The 13,583-nt window shown below is 39.1% G+C and overlaps 1 protein-coding gene across 2 annotated transcripts in view; it reads left to right on the top strand.

Moving 5' to 3' along the window:
* The window catches only part of GRIA4 (glutamate receptor, ionotropic, AMPA 4), a 93,460-nt gene that overhangs the window by 35,198 nt on the left and 44,679 nt on the right, over positions 1–13,583 (top strand). For both annotated transcript variants that reach the window (XM_010134103.1, XM_010134101.1), the window contains exons 7-9: positions 4,463–4,669; positions 11,167–11,537; positions 12,866–13,064. In XM_010134103.1, coding sequence (XP_010132405.1) covers positions 4,463–4,669; positions 11,167–11,537; positions 12,866–13,064 — 777 coding nt within the window. The remainder of the gene's footprint in view (positions 1–4,462; positions 4,670–11,166; positions 11,538–12,865; positions 13,065–13,583) is intronic.

Genomic DNA, 13,583 nt, shown 5'->3' with positions numbered 1-13,583 from the left:
AATGACCATCTCTGATTTCACAAGTTGAGAAATGCAGTTACAAGTTTTGAGGTAGAATACAGGGGAGTAGGCTGGGAAGACTGCTCCAAACTCTTTAATCCATTTCTTGATACAGCCAAATCTGCACCTACTCTGGGATTGCAAAACTTAAAAATCACAGATGTCCTTTAGAACCAAAGCTTGAGGTACATGAGCTGCATCTGTATTGTGGCTTCCAGCTCCATATTTTAGTCTTGGCGTTAGCAGGTTAAGCTTCAAGGGCAGGATCTAGTTCATGATGAGTCACCTAAATATTGATGACTTTACAAAGGGTATTGATTGAGTTGCCCACTTGTAACCACTCGGAGACATTTAAGAACCTCTAGGATATACTGCCTACCCCCTTTTCTTACACTAGCAAGATGACACTTGGCTGTCTCGCACCAAATATGACCACTCCATCTGAATGTCTCAGATGTTGTTTCTTGTTTCAGACAAGTGGGATAACTTGTGCTCCAATTATGTAAGTTTTCATCAAAGCCTGCAAAGATTTAGAAATTGATTCAGTGGCCCATAGGTGGACACCTAACACTGAGGATATCAGAGCAGTCCGTAAAGGGGCAGCACGAAGGACCTGCAGAATGGTACTTGGAGGTCAAGCAGGTTACCTTAGGGTGCCTCAGATGACAGATAACCTTCATTAGGTGACTGAGAACCACTGTTTTTGACAATATACTCTTGATGGAGTCTTACCTCAACCATTCTAACTATAACCTTCTTTCTCATAATAGAAAAATATTTTTTCACTAGAAATTTCATTAATTCAATTCTTTAGTAGAGTAGAGAAAAAATTGAAGTTTGTTGCATGACAGTAGCAAAGACTTCAAACCGAATCCTGGACACTTTATTCAGAAAAAAAACCCCAACCAAACAAAACAAAACCCCGAACCACAAAAACCAAAAAGCCTTCCATTGACATCTACAGCATTTTTTTTTCAGAATAAAGTGTGATAATGTATGCCACTCCTGTTCTAAAAATGAGACATTTCCTTGCACAAATATTTGTCACTTTTACAGATAATTTTTACACTGTTTAAAGATTTTGAAATGAACCGTAGGATAGGAAAGCCAAACATAGACCTGTTTGGAATTTGCGTTAGTTACTTTCTCCAGCTTTCCTTATAGTGTGAATCACCAGTTGTGAGCATTTACTGTACACATGACTTTGTGGCAATGTGGTGGAATGATTTGTTTACATCTATAAAGGTAATTGTTGCAGACATCAACTTGTATTTACAAATGTTAAGTATTGTTATACAATTGTGAATTATCTAAGTAAAGCTTGCACCATTTCAAATATCTGTTCCGTGCTAGTCGTTGATCATTTCAATGTGGACTTTTCCTTGATTCACTACCCCATAGAATACGATTAAGCAGATGAAATCTGGCAGAAGTTGCAGTGTTAAACCTCATTCAGCAGTAAGTCAAACCCATGTTTTACATCCGTAGGTTAAGAGTTTATCGTTCAAAAATGTAGTAAATACAAAGATGGGGGAGACAACTAATGTTTTTATTAGACGAGATGCTATAACTGGAAACGGTGAAAAAGTCTGCCTACAGTTTTAGAGCTTTCAGCTGACCTAATAGATGCTACCTCTCCATAGGTGTCCCGCATCTTTTATGTCCTTAGACTAGCATGATTACAGTAACATTACTACCAATTTAGAAAATGCTATTGTAATAGGTTATACAGAAAAAAATCTTTTTCAGTGCCACAGATATAAAAAGAACATCAAGATATGGCTGAGTACATGCTATTGATCAAGTCAGTTATTTCATGACTTTGCAAGTTCATCTGTGTGAGTTGCTTGTGAGCAAACCAGTAGAACTTGCCCCAGTGTTATTACAATAATGTTTGCACACCTCATTTGTTTAAAACAAATTCTGTCTCAAAAAATGGACAGAATTTAAAACTAGTGCTACTACTTATTTTTTTTTAAATAATCCTTATCAGAAAGCCACATTCAGTCCCACCCACATCCCTCCATTAAATTCTACCTTGAAAATATATGTCTCATTATTTGGCAGGAAAAGTAGTCACAACGATTAAAGAAACTGTTATATATACTGTGTAAAATAGGTAGGAGAGAAAGGACATGGTAAGCAGAAGGTAGTAGGTGTTCCCACTATTTTTAATCGTATTGTTTCACACTGGCAGATCTCACTCAAATGCTGCTGCTTTTAAAGCGCTCCCAGCAAGCAGTACTACCTACTCTGTAAGAGAAGTGCATTGTGAGAGATATTCCTTGCTGTATTTTGCTCTAAATCAGTAAGATCAGAGTGTTTAGAAAGAGAAGTGGATGGGGAGACAATCAATGTTGTTTCTTCAAGTCACCCAACAGATCCCTGCCAGAACCCAGGTCTTTTGAGCCCTCCTTTGGTGACCCCTCCACTGGATGGGATTGCTGCTGCTTGCACCTCTCAAGGACTGTGTTGGAGCCCACTGTTTCTTTTCTCAGCATTTCCTCACAGAACTCATGGGGAGGGGGCTGAAATTTATTTAGTCTGTAACAGGAAAAATAAGGCATCTGTTATTTTGCTTTGCTGTGCAGAGACAGTTGAAATGCTTTTTTCTTTTTTGTAGTACCAATGTCAGTGATGAGGTGCAGGCAGAAGCAGTGTCTGGGTTTTGGGAGAAGGAGCAGGCTGACCTGGCCTCCCCTGTGCCTGTTTCCTGGTATGGCCCTAATTGTGTGCCCTTGGCTTGGGATTTATAAGAAAGGCTGAATCAGAAGAGCTAGCGCTCACTAGCTCTGGTCTTTGAAAAACAAAATTGCTTTTGAGGTGCAGCAAGCAAATGTAGCTGAAGCTTGCAAGAAGAGTCCACAAATGCAGGATACTGGATGAGACTTCATTGTAACTCTAGCTAGTAGTTGGCTAAATCACATTCAGGTGACATAGTATTTTTCACCTCTGTTTATTTTTAACCATTTTTGTGCAATAACCTGTGTAGAAAGACCCAGACTTGGGCTTTTCCTCTCAGGAGAAGAAAAAGCCTACATGAGGGAGGAACATGCCATGTCGTTCATGTGCCCAAAGCACGTACCCAAATCAAGATCTCCTCCAAAGGGACGGTGGGATCCCTTCTCATTCCGTCCCTCTGGAAGACGGGTGGTTGAGGTTAAGCTGATTTATCTGGGGCTAGGAAGACAAGAAGTGGTGCAGGCTGCTGTTCACAGACAGCAGTTTTGCTTTGCAGATACAAACGCTGTATGGGCAAAGGCATTGCACTGCACCACTGCACCACTGCACCACTGCACCACGTTACGAAATTGCTGTTGCCTCCAGCTGATGTTGATGTAGTTTCAATGAAGCAGACATTCTCAGACTACACATTTACCTTTATTTCTATTTTTGTACTGATTATGTACGTAGGAAAGATGTCAATAGGGCAGAGTACTACCAAGGCTAGTGTCAAAACCCCAGCATTTGCCAGGGCCACCACAGAGAAAACTTAAGTTGCAAGTATTTTGTGATGTAACTCAAGCAAAGGGTGACATAAGTGTCAAGTATTTTAGCTGGAACTGGCTATGAATATGAATTATGTGAAGTAATTTAAAATACCACCAGAAAGCATGGTTCTGCATGATTACTGAAGTCCAAATCCACACAGAGCAAAAAAGAAAAATGTGACCTTGTTTTCCCAGTCACATAATGTTCACTGTTGTGATAGTATAGTTCACACAGGGAACGTACGATCCACTTTTTTTACTTATTTTCAATGGCACTCACAATCCAAAATGATTTTGGTACTCCGCTCTCATGAAACACGTAAAGTCAGCGTCAGCTTAGCACCATTCTTGTCCACGCATACAGCTGAGGTTCATCCTAAAAGACCTTGTAGAATCTGTGTTGTTCATTCCAAGGGGAAGATTAGTGTTTCCTTGGGAACGTATTTCTACGTTCTCACTAAAATATATGCAGCCTCTTAGTAGCTGTGCTTTCTAAACCGCAGGAAAGCTGTGCATCTGAAATTATGTAGACAGCTATCCACGCTATAGGATCCTCTATATCCACTTTAGAGGATGCGGTTACTTACTGAAGGCAAAACCACAAATTATACCTTGCATTATCCCGTAGTTATTTGCTTTGTATAGGTTCAACCTCCATTCACGCTTTAAGTTTAGTATGTACTGCATTAAGGTCTTTCATTTAAACAAAGTAAAATTTATATTCATTCTTGGTTGGTTTTGTGTTCATAATTTGTAAGGTTGCTAAACCTTGTGAAATGTATAAGCCAAATTGCAGTGTAAACAGTTTATCTTTCCGAAAGGATTTCTGTTCATACATTTTAATTTAAATGTGCTAATACTATCCATGAATTTTTGATAAAATGTGTGTCGTTCAGTGAGTAGATGACATGTTACTTTTCAGAGTATATTCGGTAGACTTCTCCTTTACAGTTCTACTTCTTTCATTATAGGAAGCCCCATATGTTATGTTCAAGAAAAACCATGATACGTTTGAAGGGAATGACAAGTTTGAAGGATACTGTGTAGATCTGGCGTCAGAAATTGCAAAACATATTGGTATCAAGTACAAAATTGCCATTGTTCCTGATGGAAAATATGGAGCAAGGGATCCAGAGACAAAAATCTGGAATGGGATGGTGGGAGAACTTGTTTATGGGGTAAGCATACCAATTTTTAAAGCAGGATTTAATTTATCACAGTATTAGTCATTAAATAGGAAGTATATGTGCATTTTATTTAACCTTGGGGTCACAGAAAAGAAACAGAATTCTGTTTCAGATCTCGGTGCTTTCATTTATTTTCAAGAGAAAATCAAACAGTTTCATGCAAATTCTATGATTTTTTCAACTAGTCCCTTGTAACATTAGAACATCCATAGTTTGCACATCCCTTAAAAATTCATTAAGGTTAGAACCAGCATAAGAAACCATCTATTCCTAGTACATAAGAAAACTTAGTCAGGGTTAATATCACTCATTTATTCATTTTCATGGAATGGTGGATAGATCTTTCAAAAAAATAGTTCTCTTGGACTAGTTTGAGAAATGGAGAATCCACCAGCATAGATTAAACATATGTAACAAACCACTGCAGGCAAGTACGCAGTTCAGCGATTCAGAATTAAGACAGACTTTTAAGATGAACATCAATAATAAAATTTAAGAGCAAACCTGGTAGGTTCAGCAACTGAGAGCATTATGTTATACAGTGATCTGGAGAAGGATTCTTCAGAATAGCATCTCAGTTCAAAATTCTGTTGACACGTAAAGCTGTATAATTCAATGAAAATAGTCCAAACAAACCCCCAGAAATATTTGCAGTATCTGGTGCTACCCAGCAGCAAAACTCTGAGCTGTGCTTGCTGATGACTGCAGTTGCTGATATCTGCACTGAGAACAGACCAGAATTCTTAGAGAAACTTATTTCAGTGATCGAATTAAAAAAAAAAAAATCCTAAAACTATTCAGGTTTCTGCTGGTGAATTTCTGCCAATGAACTTACACCATGCCTCAGCCTTCCTATAAAAAGCTGCTGCTTACCAGTTGGTCCAGCTACAGCTGCAGCTTTTGCGATTCCGGTGACAGTGGCAAAAGCCTCTCATTTTTTCTAGCAGCTCCAGTTCTCTTCCCTTCTGTCAGCCAAGAATAGCCGTTAAATTTTGCTGAAGTCTTCTCCACTAGCATCCATTCAGGGGGCTCCTTACCATGAAACGGAGCGTGCTGTAGGAGTGTGGGAAGTGGTGCCCCAGAGTTTTGATGGTTTCCCCCGCCCATGGGAATAAGAAGGTTATACTAGACTCACAAAACTGTATGTTCTTGCAAGTTCTTGGAGGAACCAGCCTCACTTATCAGGAAAAGCCGAATGATCACCAAGCATGTATATCCTCTTCAGTGGCTTGGAGCAACTTAACTCTCAGGATACTAAAAGTCAAGGGTTTTTTCAGACTTATTCTATCAAAACAAAGGTGACTTCTTGTCTGGCTTTTAATGGCAATAGTAAATACATGGATGCCAATGGCTGTGCACTGGTTTACATCAAGAAGTTTTTTAAATCATCCAAGAGATTTTACAAATTGTGAGAAAATTCCCTTGCCTAGATTCATCATTTCAGTGGCTTATCCTGTAGCTGAATATTATAGAGAAAGCTTGAAATTACGCTTTAATTTTATTTTTCTTTTCTTTTTTCTTTTTTTTTTTTTATCTTGAAAAATTTACCTCATCAAACCAAAATTGCCCCAGTACTGGACTGAAATACAAAGTGCTGTTAGGAAACTCACACAGAGGTTCACGTTGGTATTGAAATGTGAGCCACAGCTGTTAACATTGCTGAAGGCAACAAAACTCACAGGCATAAGGAACCTACCACAGATCACCTACATAAAGAGGACATCCCAGAATACATGGTCAACACTTCATTTTTTTGTAATGGCAAAGAATGACGTGAGGGCTTTTTAAAGGTTTGATGTCCAAGTTTAAAATCTCCTCCACGACTGTGTTGAGGAAGGTTGTAGTTCTGGGATTGAACTCTGGGAATGAGCTGCAGCAAAGCTCTCGGAGATGCTTTTTTATTGAAAGAACTAATCAAAGTCCCCTGTCACCCAGTGCATTTGCTCTGCTGTCTGAAGGCTCTGTGAGGCTGGATCTGTCCCTGTATGTCAGTGGCACCAGAGAGTGTCCCTGGGCACTGGGAGTTGCCTGACTAAACTGCTAAATCGCAATAGTTCCTGGTATATTGTGGCCCGTAGTGAGTGTCCAAAGCAATTTCTCTTCTGAGACCAGCTGGACACTGGGATGAGGGAGAGCCCATCCCCTGTGAGCAGCTTGAATGCAGCCATGCTGGTTTGGAGGTTAAGTTACTTTCATGGTAACTTAATGTGGTAACTGTCCTGTGCCAGCTGGCCCTAAGGCCAAGAGCTACTCCAAGCATATTTAATGTAGCTTTAAAGGAAACTGTTCTTTCTTTATAGAAGTTTGCTGCTTAACATTTCCGTAGGGAATCCATGAAAAGCATCCTAGCTGCAAATTCCTTGAGTCCCTACCAGGTGATTTACAGAGCATCAGATTCCCTGTCCTATTCCACGTAGAGAAAGCTGAGAAATCTATCAGCCAGAGACTTTCCTACAAAGCTCTGGTTCAGGAGGGTGTCCATCTTCTGTGGTAGATCTCCAAATCATAAACACAAGAACTCCAAGTAGCTGGCTGTGCTTCGAGTAAAGGTTTTTATATGCAGCCAGGACTGGGACAGAATTTGCAACAGAATTAGCATGTTAACAATGTGATCTGTTTGGGAATCATCTTACAGTTTCTAATTCCCAGCCAGTTTAAAGGATTAACATAGTGGGGTTTGGGTTTGGGGTTTTTTTGTTTTGTTTTGTTTTGCTGGCCAGTGAAATTGGTCCTTTTCTGTCCCACTAAGAAGGCTTCCCTCCTCTCCTGTCCTTTACACCGTACCCCAGTGACTCAATGCCACTTAGCCCTATCCTTGTTACCGGGAGTGGACATGTGCCGATTTTATCCCATGTCCCCTCGTTCTGGTACCTGAACACTTCAGATACTGCACAAAGCAGCTTGGTTATTGCCCCAGTTCTGTAGTTCATTCTTCCATCATGCCCCAGGCATAAGAGTGCATAAAGTGCTGTGATGTATAGTTCTGCTATGACTGCACAGAAGGTCGTGGTGAGGGGTTGTTTATTTCCCAGTTTTCTTTTATTACTCTTGGTCATTTGTCCCTGATGTACCCCAATGCCTGCAGTAGTCTCTGCGGGCCTCCACAGCCCTTGGTATCTAGCTTATAGGAGAATGGCCAGCTGGGGATGGAATGCCATTAAGCACATGTAGCAGGTGTTTCCAAATGGACTGTCAGTGAGCTCCAATTAAACACCCATTCTCCTGACACGCAATGCTATTCCTTCACTGATTGACGCAAAAGGTCACAACTCATTTCTGTTTCGAATCTGAGAAGCCATGAGCTTCTGAAGTTCAAATCACTTCCCAGATAGCGTTACCACTCTCACAGAACCATTGTACCAAGCACAGATTTTATTCACAAGGTTACAATAATATATTCTGGAAATGTAAAAGTCTCTTACAATCAGACTTAATCTTGTCCCATTGTATAATATTGGAAGGATCCAGAATCCATCTGTACTCGGTAGTGGTGCAGCCTTGATTTAAATGCTTTTACAGATGCAGTTGATTCAAGTGTAAAATATCATTAGTCTTTGTCAAAACAGATTTCACTGGCAACAAAATCATTAATTATTTGCACCATTGTTATATTGTTAATCATTTAAATCCATGATTATATGGTGTACATTAACTGGGAAAAGCACAAACACTGATGATTATCATGCACAGCTATCGTCATTATTTAGCTTTCAACGGCGAAGAGTTGAGGTAGGCATTAATGCGGCACACACTCTTACAAAAATAATAAATAATATGACTAGAATGTGGAGGCTGCACTTTTCCCAATTATTTGGCATCTAATTGTGACCTAGCTGTGCAGTCTCTTTACATTCATTGGCACGAAACGAGTTTATCTAATTTATGAATCATCTGACATTAGATCACCATTGTAATGAAATGGGAGAGGTCCCTATTTAACTCTTTAAAGTAGAGCAGGCAGATAGTTCTGGTGTAGTTTGAGTTCTGCATGTACTCTTTGTGCGTTTAAGTTTGCTAAGATGGATCTTATCCCGTGTTTCACATACAATATGCACTGTGCTAATTAGGTAATTCACATGAAATGAGGCTGTTGTTTTTCCACCTCACATCGAAACAGCTAACAGCCCTCGAGGATCCTGGTTTTAATCCCAGACACAGAAATGAAATGTTAGCCAACACTTTTGAAGACCAGTGACTAGGTCCATCATTTACACTGTGGTAATGAAGATACCACTATGTGACAAATACAAATGAGATCAGCAGCAATAGATCACAGTTTTCCTGGGTCTCTCAGTTAATTCAGTTCAAGGACTCCACATCAGGCATTCACAGTAGCTGAGATTTAGAAATACAAGAGACATTGACTCTTAGGGAAGGAAACCATTCTTCTAGAAAAAAAGGAATTTATGAGTGAGACAAAATTCAAAAATACACAGCAGTGCCAGTAGCCAAAACCATCCTACAATCCTTAGACTACAGAAACCAAATTTACTTTACAATTTTCAGGATATTTAAAAATCTATTTTTAGACACGTAATTTTTCTTTATATAATACCTGTCTTCATAAGGTGTCTATTTCAGTCAGACTTAGGTAATCACAAGGCTTCAAGAAGCCAAATTTTTAAAAATGCCTTGTATTACAAAATTTACATTAAAATTCAGGGAAATAGCAATATTTTACCCAAGAAATTAGCACCAGAGGTAATGTCTGCAAAATTATTATTTTAATTGTATTGCTTAAACTGTAATATCTTTACGTAAAATTCTAAGTGTTTGCATCACAACTATTTCCAAATGACAGGTATAATCTGGTGATTAATATACGGCAATTTTAATACGAATTTTCATTTTTGGGCCATTGCACTCAGATGAGTCAGTTCTTTTGAATTAATCAAAATTATACAGCTACCAAACGAGGTTTAAATTCTAACTACATGAAATTGTTCATAGATTAAATTCCATAATACATATAACTCAGTATAACTTAGTGTGTAAAATAACAAAATCATATTATTTTAAATGCATTTTTCTGTTTTAAAGTTGTGAGATGACAAAAAACCTACATTTCAGTTTCTTTAGCACACGAGCTATTTATTTAACACTCGAATTAAACTATTTAAGCACATCCTGAATTTTCAGCGTGTTTTAGTTTCATTGAAACTGATGGATATTAACTATATCCCTGTATATTTTACTGAGTATGAAAACCCTTAAGTACATCTAAAAGACAAACACGCTCAAATGCTTTGCTCAACTATGGACTATGTGCTAAATCTAAAGATGCTACCCCATAAGATGAATTTAGGCTAAATAAGTATTTAGGAGAGAAAACTACAACAGTTCTATTATGGAGTGTTATGAATAGCTCTGTGAAGATGACGGCCTGGGGTGGGGCAGATGCAGACAGGTTCTCTCATATATTAAGGCTTGAAGCAGAGTAATGCCACTGCAGAAGGCAGCATGTTAACCCACCTTATTTGTAACCAAAAGAAAGTGTTCTCACAATATGCTCAGACACCCTCCTAAGCCTTCTGTAAGCTGTGTAGAAGTCCACAGTGAAGCCACCCAAGGAGGAAGGTTTCAGCAGCTTCTGCATTCGTTCCCCTCCCGTTGCTGTAGTGTCAGCTGTAGTACAAGGCAAGGCAAGGCAAGAAGCACCCCCTAAAGTAATGACAGAAATGACCCGTTATTAGCACAGCTACAATACCGTACCGTTCACGCAGACATCATTGTTAGCAGCCATAACCATCATCATCATCAATAATGATTCACTCAAGACTGGCATCTCCATTCTTAGATATATTAGAGATAGGTATTTAAAATTATTCCTCTCTGATGGGAATGGATTCAGCACACTTTTCATCCTTTTACTGCATGATTTTGCCCAGCTGTTTTCTGCCTACTTGCCTTTTTGCACTGTTTAAAATCTGGCCCGTTCCAATTGAGCTGTCTTTTCCCCAAGACAACTGCGTGTGGTTTCGTGGCATCGCAGCAATAGTTAATCACCACCTTTGCTGCTTCATGCTATTTGGAGCTTCCTTGAGCCTAAGAGCTGTTTTCCTTTAAAGAATGATTGTGTCTTATGAAAATATTACAATAAATGACTATTTCTGAGATATTAAAAAACTATACGATCAGTGACAGTAAGGTCGTTCTCATTTTTCATTCTCCCTTGAATTCTTTTACTTTAAATCTAAATTAATACCTCAAATTATCTATCTACACTGCTGCCCACCTCTGTAAGATTTAACAGTCTTCTCCTTAGCGGGAAAATTAAGTATTTCGATAATTCTGTAAAATAAAAATCTGCAATGTTTTATTAAAAGCATATTGAATTAATATAGACTGATAAACAGAAAGATGTTGTAGAGAACATTCAAGCCACAGTATCCTGATGTTAATGACATACCTTTGGAATTAGCTGCTTAGCTGAGTGTATAAGCCAACTCCAATTAATCTATACATCTATATCTCTTTTTTCTTTATAGAAAGCAGAGATTGCTGTTGCGCCTCTGACCATCACTTTGGTACGAGAAGAGGTCATTGATTTTTCTAAGCCTTTTATGAGTTTGGGGATATCCATTATGATCAAAAAGCCCCAGAAATCTAAACCAGGAGTGTTTTCCTTCTTGGACCCTTTGGCGTATGAGATCTGGATGTGCATAGTCTTTGCCTACATTGGTGTCAGTGTGGTCCTGTTCCTAGTTAGCAGGTTTAGCCCATATGAGTGGCATACTGAAGAACCAGAGGATGGGAAAGAAGGACCCAGTGACCAGCCTCCCAATGAGTTTGGCATATTCAACAGCCTCTGGTTTTCCCTGGGTGCCTTTATGCAACAAGGATGTGATATTTCCCCAAGGTTTGTGTCAAATCTTTTTTGCATTTGCATTTTATCTTCAACAGTGAAGCATAAAATCTTCATTTATTTTCCTGGCAGTGTTTTGAAGTTCATTCTTTAGGAAGCCTTTTCATTTTTTTTATTTTTAATAGCTATGATAAGGGCAACAGAGAATCTGCTTTGAATTTCAGTCGTTTACTATTATTTTACATATGTCAATGTGCATAACCCACAAACAGCTCTCAGAAACAGCAGGTACACGCAGGGGCAATCCCACCGAGTTGAATTCAGAGGAGCTGTGTGGTTGCTAAATTAGTTCCCTGACATTACAGTTATGAAATGCACACAATTGTGCTGAATCCTTGCCTTGCATGAGTGAATGTCCCAGTTCTGTTCCCTGTCAAGTTCTGCAGCACTGCTTCCAGGAGACTGCTATCTATGAGAGACGCGATTGGACCTTCTGGTTCCGAGAAGCCACGCTGCATTGCTCAGCCGTGCCTTACAGAGCGGGTGCCTCGGGTGTAATATATGGTCCCAGTCCTGAAATTCTCAAGCTTTTAAGATGTTCCGGAACTTTAGAGTGCAGTAACTACAATTTCTTAATTAAACATTATGACCCAATCTTTTAAACTTGAATGCCTCGTTTTAGCCATTTACAGCGAGATTTTGAAAATGTTTAGCCTTGGCCTAAGTCTGCTATTATTGCAGTTAGTAGTAAAACTGATACTGATTGAGACTGGATGTATACTATTCCTCAACAGCCTTCTCACCAAGTAACAGGTATTAAAATGGAAAATACTATTTCTTACTAAACACAAATATCTCTGTTACCACAAAGTGATTCCTTCTTAAATAAAAAAAATGTAAAAGTTCAAAAGATTGCAGTAGCTTGTCGAACTTTTGATAAGTTTGGGTAACAGGATCATTTCAATCCTAGAGTCAATCCATGTGCAAAGCCTTTTGTGTCTTTTCTTTTAAGAGGAAACAGAGAAAGTTACTGATTTGAAGCCACCATGCTTTACTTTTTTCTCCAAAACCGGATTACCTATCCACTATTTTTGATCAAATTTTTGCTATGCTAGCCAGTTCCTGAAATAGAACACTGGGATTACTGTTCAAGTGAGTTAAAACTTCTGTACGTGTGTGATATGTATTAATACAGTGGACTCTGTACTATAGGCATTAAGATTCAAGGGAAAAAGTATTTATTAGTACTTAAAATGCAAATTATCTCCCTCCCATTGACTGTTACTTAATGATACACATTCAGCAATAATGGTGCCTTCTCTCTTTCTCTCCCTTCGTGGCTTAAGAGACAGGAAAATGTGCATTATCTTATTCATGTTTAGATCCCTCTCAGGTCGCATTGTTGGAGGTGTCTGGTGGTTCTTCACGCTCATCATTATTTCATCCTACACCGCTAACCTCGCTGCTTTCTTGACTGTTGAGCGAATGGTCTCGCCCATAGAAAGCGCAGAAGACCTTGCCAAACAAACCGAAATTGCTTATGGAACACTGGACTCAGGGTCAACCAAAGAGTTCTTCAGAGTAAGTTGGCATGTCCATTAGAGCAGCTCTCCCTACAGACTGCTCTTGTGAGATGCTTGGAAGTGTGAAATAACGTTACTTTGCAATTGTCTGTAATACAGTTCGTAACACCTGCCATACTTCAGCTTACATTTTTTACCTCCACAACACCCTTTGTTAGAGTTTCCAGTTATTTTAATTTGTGGAAAGCTTATTGATGCTGTCACATTGGGCAAAAGAGGTGTCCTGGGGATACTGAAACCAGTGATAATTACAGCAGCATTGCACTATTGATTCCTCTGAAATGATGTGCAGCATTGAAAGCCTGTGATGGTGACGGGGAGTCTTGCAGGTTTCTGCTTATGGCTTTGGCTGTGTGCATTTTGCTTTGGGGTCTTGGGCGGTGGGCAGGAAATGCATTTTTTAATTTGCTGAATTTCAGATGAATAATAAAGAGAAAATATATCTCAGGGGGACATGGCTGGAGCATTAGGAAATAGCCTAAATAGCTGTTCATATGTCTGTGCTGTCTGTATTGAT

Source organism: Buceros rhinoceros, unplaced genomic scaffold, assembly GCF_000710305.1.
Source record: "Buceros rhinoceros silvestris isolate BGI_N320 unplaced genomic scaffold, ASM71030v1 scaffold4014, whole genome shotgun sequence".
Lineage (NCBI taxonomy): Eukaryota > Metazoa > Chordata > Aves > Bucerotiformes > Bucerotidae > Buceros > Buceros rhinoceros.
This window is presented reverse-complemented; position numbering and strand designations above follow the sequence as displayed.